Source organism: Parasteatoda tepidariorum, chromosome 1, assembly GCF_043381705.1.
Source record: "Parasteatoda tepidariorum isolate YZ-2023 chromosome 1, CAS_Ptep_4.0, whole genome shotgun sequence".
NCBI lineage: Eukaryota > Metazoa > Arthropoda > Arachnida > Araneae > Theridiidae > Parasteatoda > Parasteatoda tepidariorum.
In genome coordinates this window covers 68,598,612-68,619,595 of record NC_092204.1, presented here as the reverse complement: position 1 = coordinate 68,619,595, position 20,984 = coordinate 68,598,612, and the positions used below count along the sequence as shown (strand labels likewise).

General features: G+C 26.3%; 1 protein-coding gene across 1 annotated transcript in view; it reads right to left on the bottom strand.

Annotated features, from left to right (window-relative positions):
• Window positions 1–19,889, bottom strand: part of LOC107438980 (uncharacterized) — a 55,038-nt gene extending 35,149 nt beyond the window's left edge. Inside the window, exons 1-3 of the mRNA XM_071185629.1 lie at window positions 19,740–19,889; window positions 18,600–18,686; window positions 17,215–17,545 (exon numbers count right to left, since the gene is read on the bottom strand). Of these exons, the coding sequence (XP_071041730.1) occupies window positions 17,215–17,545; window positions 18,600–18,686; window positions 19,740–19,748 (427 nt within the window). The 5' untranslated portion in view covers window positions 19,749–19,889. The remainder of the gene's footprint in view (window positions 1–17,214; window positions 17,546–18,599; window positions 18,687–19,739) is intronic.
• Window positions 19,890–20,984: the final 1,095 nt, after the last annotated feature.

Sequence of the window (20,984 nt, the reverse complement as noted above, 5' to 3'; positions counted from 1 at the left end):
TACCAATAATGGATCACAGTGATGGTCGTCTTTATTTTTTACAACAGTTAACTGTGATAAAAATAACAAGTGCTAAATTGTTAGGTATGCAATTCAGTAGTTTTCTTATTTTTAGAATAAATTAAAAACCGATATGTATAACGGCATGTAACGATATGTATGTATAAATTAACAAACGGATAATGAGTCACTGAGGTGGACGTCGATGATTTTTTTAATAGTAGTTAACTGTGATAAAAATGACAGGCGTTAAGTTGTTAGGTATGCAATCCTGTAGTTTTCGTATTTTTAGAACAAATTAAAAAATTTTAATGTATGTCGATAATTTTTTTATAATACTTAATTGTGATAAAAATAACAGATGTTAATTTGTTATGTATGTAATTCTGTAGTTTTCCTATTTTTAAAATAAATTTTAAAAAAGATTTGTATGCGGATAACAGATCTACATGATGGACGTCTATAAGTTTCTTTTTTAATAATTAGCAGTGATAAAATAACTGGCGTACAACTCCGGTAAAATTACCGCTCTGAATGGTAATGACATTGCTGATTAAAAGAACCCCCATAATTCTGGTTAATAAAAACAAAATATGTGGCATTTAAATCAATTATTTAGTAATTTTTCCGNATTGCATTGCTTTATATTTTTTGAAACGACTCATAATAATTTTAAAGAGTAAAGGCCATATCACACTCCATTTAAGTCATGTCATAAGGCATTTTTAGCGCAATTTTCGCATTTTAAGGGCATTTTTTGCACTTTTAAGGGCATTTTTTGCACTTTTTAAGGGCATTAATTGAGATTTTTTAGGTCATCAAAATCCGGGCTCTAGTAATGACATTGCTGATTAAAAAAAACCCCATAATTCTGGTTAATAAAAACAAAATATGTGGCATTTAAATCAATTATTTAGTAGTTTTTCCGTCATATAAGAACGGTTTAACAGAAATTCTGGTTTTTAAAATCATAGTTCTTATTACTACATATTCAGTAAAGAATACAAAACTAAAAAGTAAATTTAACTGAATAAAGGATTTTAATGCCATGCCAAGATATAATGATAAAATTACCAAATTTTATCACATATTATAAAACTATATTTAGTTGCTAATTTACCAATATCATAACCAAAACGCTTTGGTAAAAAATACTGAGCTTTTTTTTTCTTCCTTAGACCATACTTTTTTTCTTATTATAAAAACAATAATGATAAAGCAAATTTTTCTATTGAGTCGTATATGTATGGAGTAATTTAAATAAAGTTTTATTGAAGCAACGATTTTCACTATCACAGATTCAATAACTACTTGAATTTTAATTGGTTTAATTTAATATTGTTAAAAAATATATATAAATAGAAAACATTTCCTGTTAGGAATTTTGCTATGTTTAATGTATCTGATCAATTAATTATTTCTTTTAATATTTTTGAGAAAAATTAAAAAACCTCATAATTTTATGGAAGTGACAAAAATGGTATAAGAACTTCTATTAAATTTTTAAGCAAATCAAATGAAAGAAGAGATTATAGAATCTGCCTCCTCCTGCCTTAAAAAAAACACTTATATTATTGTTAAATGCACTTGTAAAACTTAGCTTTATATAATTTATAATGAGAAAAAAATTTTTTTGTAAAATAAGTTATGAAAAACATTAGTTTTAGATAATTTAATTTAATTATTATTCAACTTGATTTTTGTAAAGAAGCTGTTTGCAATTTGCTGCTCGTAAATATAAAAATGTTCCGTTATGATCGTGCCATTATGATCCTAATTTTAATGAAAAAATAAATTAATACCCATATCTTAAATTAGCTCCCCAAATAATTTAAAAATCAGTCAACAATTCATTGCGAACAAATTTTAATAACTCAAATCTAATATGCGTGTATTAATTTGTTATTAATTCTATTTCATAGGAAAGGTAACAACAGGCAAAAATATTTCGAGCCACTTGTTCATTTCTGATAATTTTTTCAGATTTGAAAGTCTAAAGTGAAATGGTTTGATACTGATACTAGTTATACTGAAGGTAGACGGAATTAATTGTATGAATTCAGAAATAAGAAGACAACGTATGTCCTATTCTAAGAATTAATAAACTATCTGTACCTTATGAAAAATGCGAATTTTTGAACATTGCATTGAACATTTTTTAATCCTCTGTCGAAATTTATTTCACAATTCTTAACTTTACTTTTACGTGAACTTAATTTATCTTTTATATTTTAACTTTTTACATGTTCTTTTTTGCGTTTAATGCGTGTTATACTTTAACATTTGACGTGTTATATGAAGTCGTTATTTGAATAGTGGGCCAAATTCATTGTTCGTTTTAAGATATTAGGAGTCCTTAAGTCTGAAGAATTTATTGATATAACTGCTTTGACAATCACGTGGTCCTTAGTTTGGCAGAAGAGATAATCGTGAAATGCACGAGCTTTAAAATGAAATAGGAATAACTTGTTTGAATATTTTAGATATTTAAAGTACAGATGGCTGATTTTAAATGAAATCTTCGTACTATGAACTTCATGAAATATTTTATTTTATAACTGGCGTAGAACAGCCGACCCAATTACAAGTTTACGATTATCAATATTCAACAATCAATTAATATCAATATTCTTTTTGATGGAACTAGCCGGAGATGTAACACAATCTAAGCCATAAAAATAACAGGCGTTAAGTTGTTAAGTATGCAATTCTGTATTTGTACGGGGAGAATGGATCAGCACGATGAACTTCCATAATTTTCTTTTACAATTGCTAGGAGTTATAAAAAGTACGCGTCTGGTTGTTAGGTATGCACTTTTGTAGTTTTCTTATTTTTAGAAACAATTAAAAGCGATTTATAAAAGGAAAATGGATTAGCTCGATGTACATTGATAATTTTTTTTAATAATAGTTAGCAGTGATAAAAGTAACAGGCGTAAAGTTGTTAGATATGCAATTTTGTAGTTTTCTTATTTTTGGAATAAATTAAAAAGAGATTTGTGTACCAATAAGGGATCACATTGATCTTCTACATTTTTTTATAACAGTTAACTGTGATAAAAATAACAAGTGTTAAATTTTTAGGTATGCAATTCTGTAGTTTTCTTATTTAATAAAGATTGCGTTACACGGAGAGGAAAACTACGAAATCCTAACACGGTTTTCCCGATGTCAAGGGGATTTTAACCCATGAACTATCAATCAATGAGGGAACTATCAATCAACTATCAATCATGAACTATCAATCAATGGGGGAACTATCAATCAACTATCAATCATGAACTATCAATCAATGAGGGAACTATCAATCAACTATCAATCATGAACTATCAATCAAATTTTATCCCTTATGTTGCATTTTTTCAGTTTCACAGTACTTGTTTAGCACATTTCATACTTGATATTCTTGAAAACTTTGAATTTTATTTATTATTCCTTAATAAAAAGCAGAAGTTTGATAAATTATAAATTAACTGTTTTTGAAGTGATTTTTCAGGCATACATTTTGTATGGTAAAATCAAACTAAACATATTATAATTGTTCATTAACAAGCTAATTATTAAACTTCTTGAACATCATTTCAAAATTTGATTGAAATGTTCCAAAAGAAATTTTTGATAAAACACCTTATCAATGGTACAATAATTATAAGCTTCAATATCGTAAAATTATTCGTCAGCTATTTAATTAGGTTCTGCATATGTCGCATAAGGCAATTCAATTTTTTAAAACATTGTTTGGCGTGACAAGTTATTTATAAATTATGTTTACATTTTTGGAAAGAAAGCGGTGAAAGAACACTGTAAATCAAACTGTTGTTATAAGTTACAATTTTGTAAGGTTGATAGCTTTATAATTAATGGTATTTGACTGAAATAAATTAATTTCACACTATAGAATGCAGTTAATTACGAAATAACGTAATGGGCGTGAGCCTGTTATATTTTGCTCTTATAAAAATAGGCGTAACTATTTCTTGATGAAACTAGATTTAAAAAAAAAGATAAGAAAATATCATTTTTCAATATTGAGATCGAAAAAGAATGGAACCATTATCAATACCAAGTTAGATGCTTCCGGTCAATTTTTTATTGTGCATGATCTACTTTTAAGGGCTTAACTGAATGCAAAAGCAATATTTTGAAATTTTGAATGAAAAATGCATAAAATTTCACATATCATTCTTTTTTTAATAATTGTTTTAAAAAAAAAAACAGTTGTTGTGGATTTTATTTAAGGAGGTATTTAAATAAAATATCCGTTTATTAAGTGAAATAGTCAAAACAATCTTTAAACCAACAAAATATTTTGAACTCAGTTGTACACTGTAAAAGAATTTATCATCAATTTAAGATATAAAGTATTGAACTTTGGGTGCATCATCTGTAAAATCCATTCTACCATAATATTTATTTTTAGTGTAAAATCTTATACAGTAATTTTGACAGTTGCGTTGATTTAATTAGAGTCATTAAGTGATTTTACGGTAATTATTACTGTAAAGATGAAGTATGTCAGATTTTGTTTTGTTCTGTAACATTTTCCGATAAAAATAAATCACCAGAAAAAATTGATCCGTAAAATCAATTTTTTTTCAGGGTGCAGGAAGTCATTACTTTATTTTGATTTGAATTTCTTTACATTGTAGTAGCTAGTTGATTTTTGCTTAATTTAAAGTTTAAAAGGAATTTAAAGTTGAAAAGATCGCTCTCACTATCGTATTATTAAAAAAAAATGAATATTTTCAGATGTTCTCAAACAAAAATATACAGATCAAAAACTATTAGTGTAAATCTTCTTACAGCTTTTTTAAGAATATATACGATATAAATTGATTTTTTTTTTCGATCTGTCTCTTTGCTCAATAAATTTTTTTTCTTCTTTTTTTACAAATTAAGTGCTTTAGTTTGTAAAAATTAACAAAAATACACGAATATATGCGCGGGCAAAATTGTTTTTTGTTGCATTTATACAAATACTTGATCTTGCCTAATTCGGGTGTGATGATTTCAATCTGAAATTAGTTTTGCTCTTAAAGTTACTTATTTTTTTTAAAACGACATTTTTGGTCTATTTTTTGTCGAAATATGCAAATTTAAAAATGGTGGTCGTGTAAATATTGCGACTAATTTCGAGGGCATTTAGTACACATCCACAGGATTTAAAATGCATAAAAACTTATGCCACGAAATGTCGTCGTAAGTAGTTAGGGGCATTTGCCTAATATAACCTGTTCAGAAGCACACGAAGAAACAGCTCATGATAGGGAAGCCTCCCTAGCGGCGTATGACGATATTTCCTGGAATAGGTTTTATGTAATTGTAATCTTGATTATGCGTACTGACTCCCTGGGAAATTTATTACTACATTTATGCGATCCTCTGTTATATATAATGTTTTTAAATTTGAACCTTTCGACAAAAAATAGACGAAAAATGTCATTAAAAATGTAAATCAGTGACATGAAAATATCCAAGTTCCGGTAATAAATCACCCGAAACAAGAGGAATGATGTAATATACAAATTTTTTTCTAACGTAATTATGTTACTTTATAAAATAATTTAATTACAAAAATAATGATTTAGAGGGGAAAAAATGAACATGTTTGGGAAAATGGATTAATTGCTCATTTTTATTCTCAGTATTCTCAGTTTCGCAAATCGAGACAATAAGCATCATGTGAAAATTCGAATTAGGCAACCAATGAACTTAGAGAATTAATAAATAGGTTGAATCAATGAAACGGCAAATAATTCTGAATCAGTTAAACAATAAAAGAAGGAATAAAGGAATAAGCAAATAAATATAGAATCTAATTACTGAATCCGATGACAATTGTTGGAGCTAATCATTGAATCAGATAATAAATAAAGAAGCAAATTAGTGAAAAAATAAGTTGGTGAATCGACAAATTAAAGAAAATCAGTGAATTAAGGAACCAATCTTTCAATGGGGTGTCAAATCGATTGATAAGAAGACCAGTAGGTGGACGAATCAGCAAATCAACAAACCAATGAATAAGCAAATCACTTATTCAATAATTGAGCAAATAAATATAATCGAATTAACAAATGCGTGAATTAGCGATTTAAAGAATAAAAAAATTTGAATCAGGGAACGAAATTGTGAGTGAGCGAACCTGTTAATCAACTAAAAAATGTAATAGCGAATCAGTGAACCAGAGCTGCTAATGTAATTCCCTAACTCTCAAACATTGATTATCTTATTTGCTGAACTATTAATTCAAATTGCTCATTTATTGGAATAAATAATTATTCACATTCAGAATGAATATCTTCGTAAATATAATGCATTATTTTGAAGATAATATTTTAGTTAAATGATCGTATGAAATGCAAGACTTATCTAAATGTATTTATCATCTCTACCAACTTATTTAAAAAACAACCACACAATATGAGTAAGCTCTTCTCGCAATATAACGAGTAAGCTTAAGAGTTTCTATGAGGAGGTACAATCTGAGATCGGAGTTAAATGTTTTTTAATATTTTAAAGTATCGAAAATATCACACCATTATACATATTTATCGAGTTTAAAATCTTATTTAGTAGTTATTAAAATACCTATTAAGATTAAACTAAACATATAATAATTGTTAAAATGGAATATACCTTCATTAATGTTAGTTAATGGGAATGTAGAAGTGAATGGGTGAACATATTAATATCATTTTAAAATAAGCTTCTTTCAAAAGATAGCTACAATAAAACACATAATTATACAATATTAAGAGGAAAAATTATTACTGAAGAGGAAAAAGAATTAATCTAATTTCGCAGGATTTTATCATTTTTCATAAAAAAATTTCAAGCGTTCAGAGTAATTTCATATTAAATCACATTTTAACCCAAATAAACAATTATATTTGATCCCCATTTAGTAAAATTTCGAGTAAGAAGCAAATTAAAAGGTCCCACTTTAAGAGGGACGCAAGTAGAAAATATTTATCATGAAAAATAAAATATTACTCATTGAAATTTTTTAAATAAATTTTTCTGAGTTCGTTGTAAAATAACACATTTTGCACCATTTATGGAAAGTAAAAAAGTTTTTTTGAGTGACATTTTTAAACATTCATACATGCTAAATGCAAAGTAACATTTCAATAATGGACGTTATTAGAAAAATTATCTCAAAAATCTAAGTGCTTTTTTATGCAAATGCTTAATAAATTAAATGTATTATTATGTATTAAATTAATGTATTATGTCATTATTATGTATCAGTCTAAAAAGCAAATTTATATCTCGTTTTACTTTGTTCCTATTTCTTTAGATGGGTTTTTTTCTTTTAAATTGTCTCATAGAAATCTAGAAAAGAAAATTGCGAGGAAAACAACTTGATTGAAGAATTGTTCACTTTTTACGCAAACTAAAAAGCAAAACTAATTTTCAAAATTTATTATTAGAGTTATTACATGCTCTCGTATTGTTTAAAGGTATTGTTCCTCTGGCAACAATAGAGAGACTAGTTTCAAGTGATTACTCTTTGTATCATTTGTGTGTACTTGAATAATATTTAGTTTAGTATTGTTTGATAGTTGAAACTTTTTTTTGGCTGAAATGCAATTAAAAACTTCTTTTAATCTCAATTGCATCATTACACAATTATTAACTTATATCATAATACTCCAAATTTGCATGGTACCATCTTTAAATGGTCACCGGTAGAAAATTCCTGCCTCAAAAAGCAAAATGTTCGGTAATAAGAAATTTCAAATAAATTATTTAAGTGTTTATTGTACCTCCATTGTTCCACAAAGTAACACTTATTTTTAATATCCATTTTTAGAAAAATTTGCTATCCAGAAACAAAGTAATTAAGTATTATTTTACATTTTGAAAATGAATACAAGTAGAAAGTATTTATCCAAAAATAATCTTTCTACAGTTCTTCTTTTTTTTTACAAATATTTAAATGTCCATTATGTAATTCACATTAGACCTCTTTTTTTAACAAAGTAAAAGTTTAAGAAAGTTTAACTGTGATTTGTCGAAAAGTTTTCAAATCAAAATCTAAAAAAAGAAACTGAAAGTTAGCAGATTAATATTGTCGAAAAACTGAATGCTCTGTAATGCAAAGGTTTTTAATAAATTATTAAAATGACAATTTAGCCAGTATATTGNCGGTAGAAAATTCCTGCCTCAAAAAGCAAAATGTTCGGTAATAAGAAATTTCAAATAAATTATTTAAGTGTTTATTGTACCACCATTGTTCCACAAAGTAACACTTATTTTTAATATCCATTTTTAGAAAAATTTGCAATCCAGAAACAAGTAATTAAGTATTATTTTACATTTTGAAAATGAATATAAGTAGAAAGTAATTTCCAAAAATAATCTTTTCACAGTCTTTCTTTTTTGTACAAATATTTAAATGTCCATTATGTAATTCATATTAGATCTCTTTTTTAACAAAGTAAAAGTTTAAGAAAGTTTAACTGTGATTTGTCGAAAAGTTTTTAAATCAAAATCTAAGAAAATAAACTGAAATTTAGCAGATTAGTATTGTCGAAAAACTGAATGCTCTGTAATGCAAAGGTTTTTAATAAATTATTAAAATGACTATTTTAGCCAGTATATTGATAAAAATGTATTTTTTTCTTTTTTTCTTTTAAATCTTTCTGTTCTGTTTTAAAGATTGCTGTTCTCCTCATTTTTTTCTGTTCACGAACATTTAAAAAAAATAGATTATTTTAAAAATTTCATATTTTAAGAATAATTCGTATTGTTTCTAGTTACAATGTGCTACTAGGACAATATTACCAGTTTAATTTCAGTAATTGACATTTGATTGTTCAGTGCTTTGCATTTTTTATTTAAACAATGTTTAATATTTATAATTTTCATTTAGAAAACATTCTGGTAAAATTACCGTACTGTCCTTACCGTATGGTAAAGACATTTCTGGTAAAAAAAAATCTAGTTAATAAATCTAAAAATATGCGGAATTTAAACCATTCATTTAGTTTTTCCTTTCATATGGTAACAGATGACCAGAAATTCTGATTTTTAAAATTATAGTTCTTACTACCACACGTTTCTAAAAAAAATGCGAAATTGAAAAGTAAATGTTTTTGTTGCCATGCTTTAAGGTATCATGATAAAATTGCCAAACTTTACCGCATTTACTAAATTTATCATGCATTTTAAAACCATATTTTATTTTTAATGTTACAAAAACCATTGCCCATGCACTTCGGTAAAAATTTCCAAGCTTTTTGGTGTTCCAATAATTTCAGGAAGACGGTAAATTTTACTATATTCCAGTAGTTTTAACCATGCTTTCCTTTCTCAGTGAATATTTGTACTAGTATCTTTACTAGTATATTTCTTTAATAATTTTCAAGGGTTCTTTTCTATTAACACATATTCGGTCACTTTTTCAACTGAGTAAAGAATTCTTTTTAAATAATTTTGAGGAAATAATTGCAACTCAGTACCCGAATTTTAGGTATCATTTGAAAGATAGACAACTAGTTAAAAATATTTATTACAATAAATTAAAAATTTAAATGGGAATTTACTTTTAAATTGCTTTCCTCATTATTCATTATGCAAGTTTTTCATTAAAATTAACGCTTCCTCTTGACTAGAATTTTTTAAACAAACTCATTGAATAGATGCAAGTTACCACTTCAAATATAGATACGAGTAGTATATATCTCAAGAAATTAATATTTACCTGATGTAATTGATTTTATATGTTATGAAAGTCTTTGTTTTACTACTACATTGTATACTATTTGCAGACATAGGAAATACGTTTTTAGAATACAATTCATATGGAAATTTACAACTCAGATGAATAGTAAGAATCCTTTTTAAAGATAGTCCCAAGTCAAAGAAATATTTCTAACAGCATAAAATTGAGATACAATTGATAATCAATCCATGTATTCCCATGGACAGATAAATCATGAAGAGCATTTCCTACATGAAGAGCAATATTTTTTCCGTTGTCATCAGTAGAAAATTAATGAAAATAATAAAGGTATTGTTTACCTGTTCAATATTTCTTTATCTTTAATTTACCGGTAATATTTGCTTATCATCATCATAAATTTAATAAACAAATGTTTCCCCGGGGAGAAATTTTTAAATACATTTTTCAAATATCCATTTTATTTTATCTTCCGTGCAAAATTTTATCACGAAATTAAACGTTTCTTTTTTACCTTTATTATTAATTGAAAGAATTTGAAGGAAAAAAGTTAAATGCAAGGTAACATCTTAAAGATGGACAAAAGCAAGATTTTTTAAAAAATTAATCCCGTGTTGCAATTGTCTCAATGGGATGCCTGCAAGTGATGTAGCATGGGTATCTTGATCCTGTTTGGTTGTTGAAAAGTGGCATTTGCTTACGTTTGCAACTGTTCTTTCCATTGCATTTCGAGTAAGCCAAGCCCGCAAGTATCAATTCTTTTAATTATTCTTTAAATTATTTTTAAAGTTAATTTTATCACTATATTTTAGATTGCTTTTTCACTAAAATCATTCTTTAATCACCATTTAAAAAAATAAAAATTTAAAAATATTCTACCAAAGAAGAAAGAACCATTTTATTTATGAACTTATTGTATTATTACATGAAATTATGTAGAAAGTATTTTGTTTCAAATATTTTCTATATTGTTCATTCAAGAAAATCATTTTGGGGATAATTTTTTTATAAATTTTTCAGTGTTCATAATAGCTTCCTTCTTATCTTCAAACGTTTTATTATTAATGCAGAGATATTGAAAGTAGCTACAAAATTTGAACAGAAATGTTGATTTTGATGAGAAAGTATTTTAATGGGCAATGTCATATTAGCTACGTTAAAAATTTCTTAAATAAAGATACATTTATAGTTTTAAAAAGTACGTTTAAAGTTATTGTTTCTAGCAGCAATGTGTTTGAAGGGAAATTTTCTTAGTTTTTTTTCTTATATTTAATAGTTTTTAGAAAAATGCTTGGGAGCAATTTTTAATTTTTAACAATGCTTAATTTTCACATTCTGCATTAAGATAGGAATAATTCTTTTTTGAATAAACACATTGATAACCTCTTTTTAAATGTTCAGTTATGAGTACATATTGGACAACCTTTTATTTTATGTAAACATTTCAAAAATAATGAACAGAAAAGTCCTTTTTAGCTTTCATTTTCAGAAATTTTTGCTATTTTGAAGAAAAAAATGTCATTTTAGAGACATAAAAAAAAGAAATAAAGAGAAATATTTATCTGAAAGAAAAATTTTAAGTTCCGGTGTACAAACTTTTTTTATAATAAATTTGGTGAAATCTACATTAGGCTTTTTTTTCACCATAACCTTAACATCTCTTTTTGACTTAACTTTCATTTTAAAAGAATTTCATCTTAGGATCAAAATGTAAGTTACCATTTTAAAGAGGAACGCGTGTAGAAAACATTCGTTACAGAAAATTAAATGTTCTGTAGTGTTTTTTAAGCGTCTCTTTTCAAGTGTCTATTATATCAATTCGTATTATGCAACTTTGTATCAGTTTCAATGTAAACTCCGCTTTTGGACTGAAATTTTTGGAAATCTAACCTAAAATCTTGCATTTAAAAATAATTTTTAAACTTTTCATTCCTTGCTAAACTTTTTATACTTAAAATATATAAATATATACATTTCCCAAAGGTTCCTCGCTTTGTTTTTTCATTTTAAATTCTTTTTAGAAATCCTCAAAAGAATAATACTGACAAGCAACACAGTTGTACAGTTTTAATTTTTTTTAAACTTTCATTAAGAATCAAAGGTAACTTTTAAAGCTGAATTTTATTTACTTTTAATGGAATGAAATGAAATTTCTATGGAATGACCACGATGGCGCAATAGTTGAGACTCTGAACAGTAATTGATAATATTTAACTGTAATATGAGCTGTGTAATGAAGCTGGAATAATGGGGACTTAGGTCAATTCAGCTTCAAATCAACGAGTATTAGCTTGCCCAGGGTAGGTGGCTGGCGAGCAATGCTAACCACATCACACTGCTGTTCATGATATATTGTGGTTGTGGTATATAAATTATACGTAAACCCCTGACCCACAATAGGCTATTGCAAATATGCTTGCTTAATGATAATGCTATTGTATTCATGTGGCATATATTGTATTCATGTGGCATATATTGTATTCATATGGTTTTCTCTACCATTCATACCTCTTCGTCTCGTCCTTTTGCTTGTTTTCTAGGTTCTTTAATGAACTTGTTTTTATGTACAATACTTCAGAAATCAAAATTATCTTTACATCATCAACAAATAAATTATGAAAAAAATCCTATTTAAAAGGTTTATTATTGTTTTCAAAGGAAATATTTTGGAGCTTTTATTTAAGTACGAATCATCAAATATTACCCATTACCTTTGTTTGAATTGAAATAAATCCACATCTTGATGTATTTGTTTTCTGAACTCGATTCAATTTTTCGAAGGCTATTATTTCCTTTTCAGTTTTTTGTAAATTTTGTCCTTACTCTCTGATGAAACAAAAATCTTCAGTTCTTACCGAAGTCAGATTTTTTTATGTTTTACAAAATATTTCAAATTCAAAAATAATTAAAATGCGATAAAAACCAAATCTGTTTTGTTAAAGAACTGAATTCTTTTAAATTTTTCTTTATCTTTTAAATCATTAATTACTGTTTATTTAAGGTACACTTTCAAAACTAAGATTCGTATTGTTGTTTATATTTCATAAAAATTAATGATTAAAAATAAGCTTGCATAAAATGCAATTATCGTGGCATAAATATATTTTCACTTTACATACTTATAAAAACTGAAATGTTTTCACTGATTAATAAAATCCCAATCTCGCACTCAACCTATATATAAAATTTAGAAAAATTAACGAATCAATGTAAATTTATAAAAATTAACGATTAAAAATAAGTTTGCATAAAATGCAATTATCGTGTCATAAATATATTTTCACTTTACATACTTATAAATACTGAAATGTTTTCACTGATTAATAAAATCCAAATCTTGCACTCAACCTAAATATAAAATTTATAAAAATTAACGAATCAATGTAAGTTTATAAAAATTAACGATTAAAAATAAGTTTGCATAAAATGCAATTATCGTGGCATCAATATATTTTCACTTTACATACTTATAAATACTGAAATATCTTCACTGTTTAATAAAATCCAAATCTTGAATTCAACCCTAATAATCCATAACTTTGCTTTTTCTTAAAACAGCAGAAGTGTTCTCGACAATTCACAGTGGCTTGTATAAGTATTTTTCTTATTTTCTTTCTTTTTTTTCTTTGACAAAGCTCCTGATGATGGATTATATGGTGTTTAGAATCAATGTATATTTTTACATTCCTTTTCAAAACTGTAGTAAAAAGATGTTTTCGCATTATTACTCTCAAATAATTTAGTAAGGAAGACAAGAAAAAAAAAAAAAAAAGCTCGTCATCAAAATCGGAAGAGCCATTAATGTAGGAGACAGTTTTCTTGCTGGTAGAAGTTTAAAGGTATTCGTGATAGTCTTTCCTCTCTCCTAATTTTTTCCTGCAGTCAAACAGGTTTTAGTTTTTTTAATCCTAAATTTCTTAAGAGTCATTTGTCGGAATTGGATAAAGTTTTCTCATTTTTCTTGTTTAAATATTAATTCCTGGCTCTTAATATGCGAATAATTTTGACTACATCTTTCGACAATATTCTAACCAAAAGAAAAAACTAATTTCCATTGCAGTTATTACATACAATATAAGAAAGCTTTCTTACCGGAATTCAAATGGTAAATTTGACACGCCAATAATGCTTAAAATTAACAAAAGTATGTTTGCCAAATAAAAATGGTAAAGTCACTTCGTAAATATTTTATAAAATAAATGGAATCATTTTTAATAAAATCTAAATGATAAAAATTCACTTCCTCAATATGACACAAAATATAATAGCTGTTTAATACTGTTTTTAAAATGGTAACTTTTCTTTGGTCAAATTTCTTGAAATATACGAAAACAATATTATTGAAAAAATTGGAAAATTTGTTTAGTTTATATTACGTTTAATAAACGGATGCTTTGCTACCAAAATATATATGGTAAAATATACATCAGCATTATACCGTAAAATATGCACCAGCATTATACCGTAAAATATTCAAAAGCTTTTTCACCTAAATTTAAATGGTTAACATGCTTTGTCAATAATATGTAAAATAAACAGAAGCATTTTTACTAAATCTGAATAGTAAATTCACTACTTTGTCATACGTAAAATATACAAAAGTATTCTTACTGAAAAAAAACTGTACGAAAGCAATCTTACCGAAGTCAAATATCTAATAAAAATTCTATTGGTAAAATCCATTCCATCTATATTATATAATAAATATATATATATATATACNNNNCTTTTTAATTATTACCTTCTATTTAAGTATACTCTATCCTTTTTAAATCCATATTTTTAAGGTTTCAAGCCTATAACAAAATGTAATTTGAAATTGAGCTCTTTTAACTCCTATATATATATATATATATATATATATAAACTTTATTTCATCAAATATCTCAATGGTAAAATCCTTCCGTCAATGTAACGTAAAATTTACGTGTGAAACGTATTGCCTTTACCAATTTCCCCAATATACGTTTAATTTACGTATCATGTTACATGGGATAAAGATGGTGTTCACTGTGTATGAAAAACTAAGTTCAGAAACAAAGACTTGATTTTCTTTAATGAAAAAATAATTTATTTAACTAAATTTTTACAAGAAAAGTTGCCTCCTTGGAGAAAGAGAAACTTTTGTTATAAAATTTTACAGTGTTGGATAAAGCATCTCACCAAAAATAGAAATCAGAAATTATGTAATAAATAAGAATGGCATTTTACGTGAGACACAATATCGTCAAGTTTTCCCTGATTCAATGATTTGACGAGACGTCAAAGAAAATTTAAGATATTTGACCTTTTATAGTGTTGAGTCCTAAAGCAGTAACCTGAAAATAGAGAAAGAAAAATTTTTATTATACGAACTAAGCTATACATTTCATAAATTCATTTTTATAACAAAGTCATAAGTTCATTTCTTTATGACAAACGTGTAGATTCATTTATAATTTTACTTTTATCTCTACACAGAACTATATTTGTTTATTTTTAACAAAGACATAACTTTCTTTTTTCAAACAAGCTCATAAATTCATTTCTTTATAACAAATTCGTGTTGATTCGTTTTTAAAAATATCCTAAATTTTTTACTTTTAAACAAATTTTTTACTTTTAAACAGGTCGTAAATTCATTTCTTTATGAATTTACTAATACTTCAATTGCTACTTATACTGGAATCTACAAATACTATGTATTGAAATTCATTTTTCATAGCAAAATTATAAATTTAATTCTTCTTAACAAAATCTTAAATTTATTTCCCTATAAAATTAATATCAATATAATTTATATCTAGCTAAACAAAATCATAAATTCATTTATTTATAATTTTACTAAATGACAACGGCATAAAATACGTTAAAAGGAGAATCACCGTCTTCTGTTTAGTTTCTAATACTTTTTTAATTGGTAAACTATTATTGGTAAGGACACACATTTGACGATTTACATATGTTATATTTTGTATATTATATGTGCTACAGTATATTTGTTATATTATATATGTTATATTATGTGTGGAGCCCACCTTTATCTAGAAACACACCTGCTCCCGTTTTGTACTCAAATATATCATTAAAAATTTTTATATGAGAATTTATTGAATTTATATTGTAGGTATACTACCTAACATGAGATATTTATGATTGGAATATTTAGAAATAGATTTGAAATGCTATAACTAGATGAACTCTAAAGGTAGCACTATGTACCACTTAGTGATAGATTTTAAAACTGGACAACTCATAGACATCAATCTTTTCATTAAAGTTGTCTTAGAGTTATTTATTTTCAGTACTATACCTACTGTAAATTCTATATGTGCCTTTTTAAAATAAATATATCTGTAGTACTATAAATCGATACCTTAATGTGTTTCAATTTTGAGTTCTTTGGACATTATTGATTAGGTTATTTATTTATAATTTCAAAATACAATAACTGGAACAATCGTATGTGGAACCTACCAGCAAGTATTGGAATTAGAAGACTTGTTTAATAAAACAAAACATTAATTTAAAACATTTTTTAAAACAAGTATTTTACAGCTATATAATTTTAATGTACTTAAAATTTTAAGAATGAATGTTAATTATATGAATTACATGCATGAAAAATTAATGAATTCAGCTTATGAACATTTAATGAAGTGATATCTATGATAAAATTTGTGTTTTTATAAAAAAATTCACGTAAGAATATTTTTTCTCTGATTGCAATAAATAACTGTATATAAAGAACTCATTTTTTCATGTTTTCCTCGTAAATTATATCACGCTTTTCTTAAAAAAAATAATTTTTCTTTCAATTTTGTAGACAGATTTTCTTAAAATTAGAGACTTATAATGTCATAATAAAATATTTCTAAAAATAGTTGCTCGGAGAAACACTTAAATTTTAAATCCTTCTTTAAAATCATAACAGCTAAAACTATAAAATAATTTTTCAAGAAGAAATTTTATTTTTAATTCACAATTTATAAACATACTTGAAAAATTATCATAAAGATAGGTATCTAATCTGATTAAGAAATAATATTTAGGCTTTCTAAGCTGTCACTTAATATCTGGTTAAAGAAACCAAAATATTAAGTTGCAGCTCACGTTTTTTACACAAAAAGGATTCATAACTTGCTTAATACGCATATTTTTAGCTTGTAAATTCAAAAAAAACAATTTTCAACTTAGCAATCCCTTTAAAGAAATTTTGAAAGAAAAATTATGTTACACTAAGAATTTTTTTTTAAAATTATAAACTGAATTTTTTTGATAATTTAAATTTTACCTAAAGGCTTTGTATTTTAACCAGATAAACTGTAAAATAAACATAATTTAAAAATAGGCTATCAATCTATCAATAGACTATCATCTATATATCAATGTTTATACTATCAATGTCAGTAATTCGTAATTTTAAATCTATTCTCTTTTTTTTATGATTTCCACATATATCGCAATGACATTTTTATGCATTTATTAGTTTTTGATATATTTTGAACAAATTGACTTATAAATTAGAAAAGAAAAGGTACCTTTTTAGTAGTGTCCATATCCTCCGTAGTGTGGGGCTGGGGCGGCAGCGTATCTGGGTGCAGAGTATGCTGGTTCAGGGTTTGGGACTGGGCTGGCGTGGAGTTCAACATCAGCGGGGCTCTGGTTGTCAGTTCCTGGTTCGTTGGTCCTGACTGAGGCACGGAAACCATGTCCATCAGCTACGTAGTCAACGGTTCTTTGGATTCCATGAGCATCAACGTAGCTGTAGCTTCCTTGAACATTGCCGTGTCCATCTCCGTGCTCTTGTCTGGTCTGTTTGAATTCACCGTGGTCACCGGCAATGTCGTATCCATATTGGTATGGGATGGGTTGAGCCTAAATTGTACAAGGACACTAAATTAAAATTTTTTTCGACAAAAATCTATCTAAAAAAAATTTGAAACTCGCACAATTTTTTGTTATATTCCAATACATATTTTTTTATATTCCACTACTGCCCCCTGCATGCCCAAATAAATGCTTGTCCAAAATATATTGCATAGGAGCGTACTCTCTATGACTTTAACACATTCGGCATTATGCCTTTTTTATTTTACCCCATATGTTCCTATATATTCTTTGTCCCATATGTTTGTTTCTTGCATTTGTGTTTTACTTATTTTGTTCAAAATTTTTTATTCCTTACAGGAATATGTTAAAACTTTATTTCATTCGAATAGCATATAATAATTTACACACAATCTAACTTTTAATAACACCCTTTATTTATCCTGTAAATAGTTTTAATTTCATATAATATTAATGGTAAATCAACTTAGATTTTAAAATCCATGTAGTGCAATTATTTTGATAAATAAATGAATAATTTCTACATAGAATTCATATTTTAGATTTTAGTCTCTTTTTTCTTTGAATACCTTTAGATTTATATTCCCGTTGAAACATTAACGCTGCAATGGATTTTCAGTTTTTGTGTGAGCATTTAGAAACGTTACTTTTACAGTTAGTACTTTTTACTCGTCCCTTTCCAAAAATTTTATTTTTTCTTACAATTTGGAAATTTAACTATAAATGTTTACTTTTACTCGTCGTTTTTCAAAGTCACATTTTCATGGATGCCAATATCAGCTCTTTTATCATATTTTATTCAATAATATTTCATTGTTCTTTTAACAAATTCTAACAGATAACACTTTCTGTATGTTAAAAACCACCTTGATTAAACTAAAGAAATAATTCAGTTAAGAAAGTATGAGCTTTAACCTTTTGAATTTATAAACATTCCATAAGTTTTTACTCCTTTTTTTTCTAAATTTTTTAATCATAAGTTTTTACATTTCGAAAATATAGCCTATAAAACATATTTAAAACAATAATATTTCTCAACTACCCTTAAATAACATAGATTGAAAATATGAATTAAACTTACGTAGTCATCATGATGACCGTATGCAGGTGCTGGAGCATAGCCGTATTGAGCCAATGCAACGGCGGCGAGGGAGGCGATAAGGAGAGCCTGCATTAAAAAATATATATATAAATCAAATAATAATTAAAACAATCAAACGTCATAATAATAAAATAATGACGTCATAACGAAAATAAATAGCGTCACTCATTTTCTTACAATCGTTTTCTTACATACGGGCAAATTTTGCATGTAAATTGTCTATGAAAAATTTTAAAGTTAACTATCAACTCTCGCTACAGAATAATCAGAGGACTTTTTCACAAAATACTTTAATGAAAACATTGATGATAAAAAACTCTAAAACAATTTTTTTTATGAAAACGATTCAACGAGAGGCAGAATTTTCCAGAAATATTTTTATTTATTAAATTTTTTATTTATTTAATAGTTATTTTGTTTGCTAATTTTCACGTGCTTTTTTTTTGCGATTATAAAGATATAGTAAACCTATATTTTAGAATGAGGGATGAGAACTTTATGTTTATAGTGATAGCTTTAAAATAGATATTTTACTAACAAGGCTTAATCTCTCAGTTTCTATGGATTTAACAAAATGAATTCAATAATATTGACAAGTCTATGCTTTAGAAGAAAAGCTTTATCAATTTTTTTTTATCACTCTTATATTATTTATAATTAGAACTTTATGTTTATAATGATAGTCTATAAAATAAATAATTTATTAATAGTTGGTTTCAAGTTCTACGAATTTAATAAAATATTTCAATAACATTAATTAGTATCGATTTTTAAAAAAACAGCTTTAAAAAAGTTTAATACTGTTATTTTACTTAAATTTACTTTAATATCTAAATTAAGCTTTGTTTATAGTTTTATAAATTTAAAACATTTACTGAATATCTCAATCTATAGAAAGATTAGGAGAAAATATAATCCAAATTTTTCGTGCTTTCTAAAATACTTAAAAAAATTTATAATAATTATTCTTGCAAAAACAAATTAGAAATTACTCTGAAATAATTTAATGAGGCAAAATTATTGAATGTAGAAGCTTAATGAACAAACAGTCTCATTTAAAAACTAGAGCAAACAATCTAACTATAAAGACTATGACAATTTAATTCGAATTATTCTTACCTTAAACATATTGAATGTTATAAAAATCGTTTTCTCTACGAGAGAAAGAACAAGAACTGAAAGAATGAATTGAATGATTTGCAACGATCGATCGCGAGCTTATATACCAAGTAATCAGAAGGAAAAATTAAAGAGAACATTTTAATTTTCTTGCTCTTGATCTTGCCACACTTTACTGGGGGAACTGTCACACCCTATTTTTCACAAGGCTGTTGTATGACCTTACGTAGCCCTGCTGAACTTTGGGACAGACTGCAGTGAATTGGGAGCAATTTATGGGAGGGGTGGTATCTAATTAGAGCTTGTTTAGACGTGTCACATTTTGAAAAATCCCCCCCCCAGTAATAAAACTTAAATCCCTTCCCGAGGACAATAAAGAATTTCGAAGTATCTTTTGTTCAATTAAATAAACAATAGTTTAATCAGCCAAATCGATCGATTCATTAGATCCTTACTCTTTGAAAGACTTACGATTTGAAAGGCTTAACGTGTCGTTTCTGTGACATGCCAATAAGATTCCTTAATGCAGAAATCAAATACCAATCGGAAGGATTATTTCCTCAATTGTACTTGAATGTTTCGATTAAAGAGAACGTTTAATATAACTCCTAATTCTAGCACATTAAATGTTCGGAATAAAAAATTTTTCAGTTTGAAATTTATTAGAAAAAACGAAATTATAAATTTGAATAAACACCCGAACTTTTATTTAAAATCAAATATAAACTTTATTGCATTGCTTATATCATGCTGATATTTAGCACACGCGCGTTTTAAGGTCTCAGTTTGTTTACACTCTAAATTTAATAGAAATTAAATCTAGCTCTTGTATTTTTATTTTTTTTTACAGAAAAAAGAGCATTCATAAATTTTGAATCTATGAGGAGTATTTGAATATTGAGGAATATTTCACATGGCTGAATACATAATTTTATGATGAATAAATATTTCATAAAACCATATACCTAACTTAAAACATAATCCTTTTTTATTTTAAATTAAGTTAATAAAATTGTTCTGGAAATATTTCTAACCATTAAAGGGCATTTTCGAAAATAATGACGCATATTCCTCAACTTACAGTTAGTTTCAAATAAATTCTTTAGAACCAAGTATTATTATTCATAAATATCAACCACATTGAATTTTCCAAAAAATTAACTCGTTTTGGGTGGATAAACTCTTTTATAAATCTTTTACAAATATTTCTAGACGTGCATTAGAATTGTGTCCCCTGCATGGCGT